At 65.9% G+C, this 2,935-nt stretch overlaps 1 protein-coding gene across 1 annotated transcript in view; it reads right to left on the bottom strand.

Moving 5' to 3' along the window:
• The window catches only part of Kdm4b (lysine demethylase 4B), a 73,587-nt gene that overhangs the window by 5,747 nt on the left and 64,905 nt on the right, over positions 1 to 2,935 (bottom strand). Inside the window, exons 17-18 of the mRNA XM_033759608.1 lie at positions 2,868 to 2,923; positions 2,686 to 2,794 (exon numbers count right to left, since the gene is read on the bottom strand). Coding sequence (XP_033615499.1) covers positions 2,686 to 2,794; positions 2,868 to 2,923 — 165 coding nt within the window. The remainder of the gene's footprint in view (positions 1 to 2,685; positions 2,795 to 2,867; positions 2,924 to 2,935) is intronic.

Genomic DNA, 2,935 nt, shown 5'->3' on the forward strand with positions numbered 1-2,935 from the left:
CCGGACCCCAGCGGGCTGGGAGGGGTCTCGCCGCCACCACTGTGTCTGCCTGGCCCGGGAGGAGGCTGTGAAATGGGGCCCCAGGAGCACCCCCGAGGAAGGCAGGTGAACCCACGAGGCACACCAGAGGCAAACGGCAGAGCAGTGTCCATCGCGGGCCGGACGGGGGCACCCACGGTCCGCCACACTGGACACTGCTTGGCCGGGACAGGAGCGAGGCCGTGACGCTCACCACCGCACGGACAGAGCTCTAGGACACTGTGCTCAGTGAGGGACACCAGGCACAGAGGAGAGAGCGTGGGCTCCAAGGACAGGAAACGCCTAGGGTGGGCGGCTGCAGGACAGGAAGTGGACTCGGGTGCCGGGGCTGGGGAACTGCTCCCGGGGGTGAATGGGGCTTTCTCTGGGGTGAGGGAATGGCCTGGGCTTCGTCATGAAGGCTGAGCTGTAAACTCACTAAACACCAGTCCGCTGTGTTGCAGGAGGGCAGCCTGGGCTGGGGTGCAGCTCAGCAGCACAGAGCGCTTAGCACGCTCGAGGCCAGGGACACCGGCCCAGCACCGCGAGAGGAGTTGGGACACGGGCCTGCAGCCTCCACAGCAACAGGGCGGCGTCGGGGCAGAGCCACCCGGCCTTCCATGTCCCACAGGCACTGCAGCCACAGCCCCGGTGGCTGCCACACACAGGCAAGCTGGCTTCCTAGGCAGTCCTATCGCTCTGCAGGCCGTGTTCCAAGGCCAGGTGAGCACCGGCTGCCGGCCGCAGCAGCAGGCAGCACACTCGGGTTGGTGGCAGTGAGATCCCGTTACTGAGCTGTCCAGACCCGGCTCCCAGGCTCGGGGTCTGGCGCGGATGTGCGGCAAGTCCGGGTCCCCGCTCTACACCGGCGCACAGCCTGGGAGGGGCCGGTGGCTACTGCGCCTGGGCACACAGGAGCCCCTCCAGCCCTGGCCGCAGCTTGTCAGGCTGGGTCCCCGCTCCAGGAAGAACGTGACCAGGGTGAGCCCGCCCCTCCCTCAGAAGCTGACCCCGCCCTGCCCTTGGAGCCTGCTGTGCACAACTAGGGTGCGGCTGCCTGCACTTCCTGAGTCTCTGGCACGGTGCAGGTAGCCAGGACCCGCCCAGCCAGTCACGCACACCCTGGCCAGGCCATGGTCCCTGGGGGCTGCAGACGGAGCCAGGAGCGGGGGACGAGTGGGCTGGGTGTGTGGGAGCTAAGTGCGCCGCCCGCACAGCCCCATTAGGCAGGACACGCGGGTCCGTGTAAAGGGATTTTTAATTCATCATTACAAGTGCTCGCGATGAAGAGGCTGCTTGCTACAAATGTCAGAAGATCCATAAAGCGTCTGGAGGGAGGATTTATCACTGGCGCCTGCGCCGCTCCATCACTCCCCCTGAATAACGAGGCCTTTCTGCCTGCTCTGTGGACTGAGTCACTGCCACCACGGAGGTGCCGGCTGGGCTGGCGGCCGTGCACCTGCGGATGGGCCCGTGGCCACGGGTCCGGCCCACCCAGGTGGTCCCCATTCTGGGCCCCTGCCAGCTGCCAAGGCTGGGGGGCAGGGACAGACAGCATGGTTCCCTGGGAAGGGGCTGTGGCAGACGGTGCCCAGGTGGCCTCAGCCACTGCTCAGTAAGGCGAAGCCACGAGAGGCTGGGAAGCCCACCAGGGCCACACAGCCAGACACCACCAGCCCAACTCAGACCTGCTCCTGGGCCTCCTCCCGGCCAACCTCAGAGACAGGAGGGGGAGCCTACAAGGGCCCGACTGGGCTCCTCAGGGGGAGCCTCGGCGCACCCCCAAGGCACCAGGGACACAACACTTTTCAGCTCAGCAGCACAAAGCCCAGGAAGCCAACAAAAAAGCGGGCAGAGGCCTGACAGACATTTCTCCAAAGAGACGCAGGGACAGGCAACAGAGAGATGAAAAGGTGCTCAGTGCTTCTCGTCACAAGGGAAGTGCAGAACAAAGCCACAAGTGGAAGGCTCAGCGCCCCTGCTCGCCCAGAACACAAGCCACGCGGCCGTCAAGGTAAGGCCGTGGCGCTGTTTCAGAAAACCCGACCGAAGCTCGCGTGCGCGCAGCGACCCACTGCTAGGAGTGCAGAGTCCATACACTGCGCACCGCGCCTGCCTGCCATACCGTTCAGAGCCTCCCCAAGTGCCCACAAACAGAGGAATGCACGAAGAAGACACAGTCCCTTCACAGGAGTGGATCTGGCCCTCAGAAGGAAGAAGGCCTTAGCCGGTGCTGTGACACACGCCTGTCACTCCAGCTACTCGCAGGGCTGAGGCAGGAGGATCTCAAGGTACATTCGGTGGTGAGTGCTCGCCTACCACGCAGGAAGTCTGGCTCCATCCCCAGGACCCAAAGGGCAAGCCCTGCCTGGCCTTTTGCCAGGCGCAGGGGCTCAGAAGAGACCAGGCGCCATGCTGCACACAGCCGCCAAGTCCGCTGCTGTGCCAGGCGCTGTCACTGTGGACCACGTGAGGAGCCGGGCTCACCCGCACCTCTGAGAAGGGCCACGCTGCTCACCGCCACCACGTGACTCCTGTTCCTGACGCCTGAGAAGGCCCCGAACCCACAGTGCCGCCACCGCAGGCCCCCACCTGCTCCCTGCAGCTGCAGCACGGTCGGCCCTGCCCTGGATTGCGGCACGGGCCCCGGCCCGGCCCCCGACCTACCAGTTTCCACCGCTGCTCGGGGATGCCACTGATGTCCACAGGGTGGCGCTCGATCACGTTCAGGAACCGCACCTCCGGGACTGCGATGGCGCAGATGACGTGGATCCACCTGCGGGACAGGGGTGGGCTCTAGCAGATGCTTCTCCCCAGCACCCACCCGGCATGGGGCAGCCCGCACCCACCTCCGGTCAGTGGTCGTCTGCAGCGCGCCGCCCCGGAGGTTGCACAGGCAGCACTCCTGTGGGGAGAG

This window comes from Fukomys damarensis, unplaced genomic scaffold (assembly GCF_012274545.1).
Source record: "Fukomys damarensis isolate Sample0158 unplaced genomic scaffold, DMR_v1.0_HiC HiC_scaffold_37, whole genome shotgun sequence".
In the NCBI taxonomy this organism is placed as follows: Eukaryota; Metazoa; Chordata; class Mammalia; order Rodentia; family Bathyergidae; genus Fukomys; species Fukomys damarensis.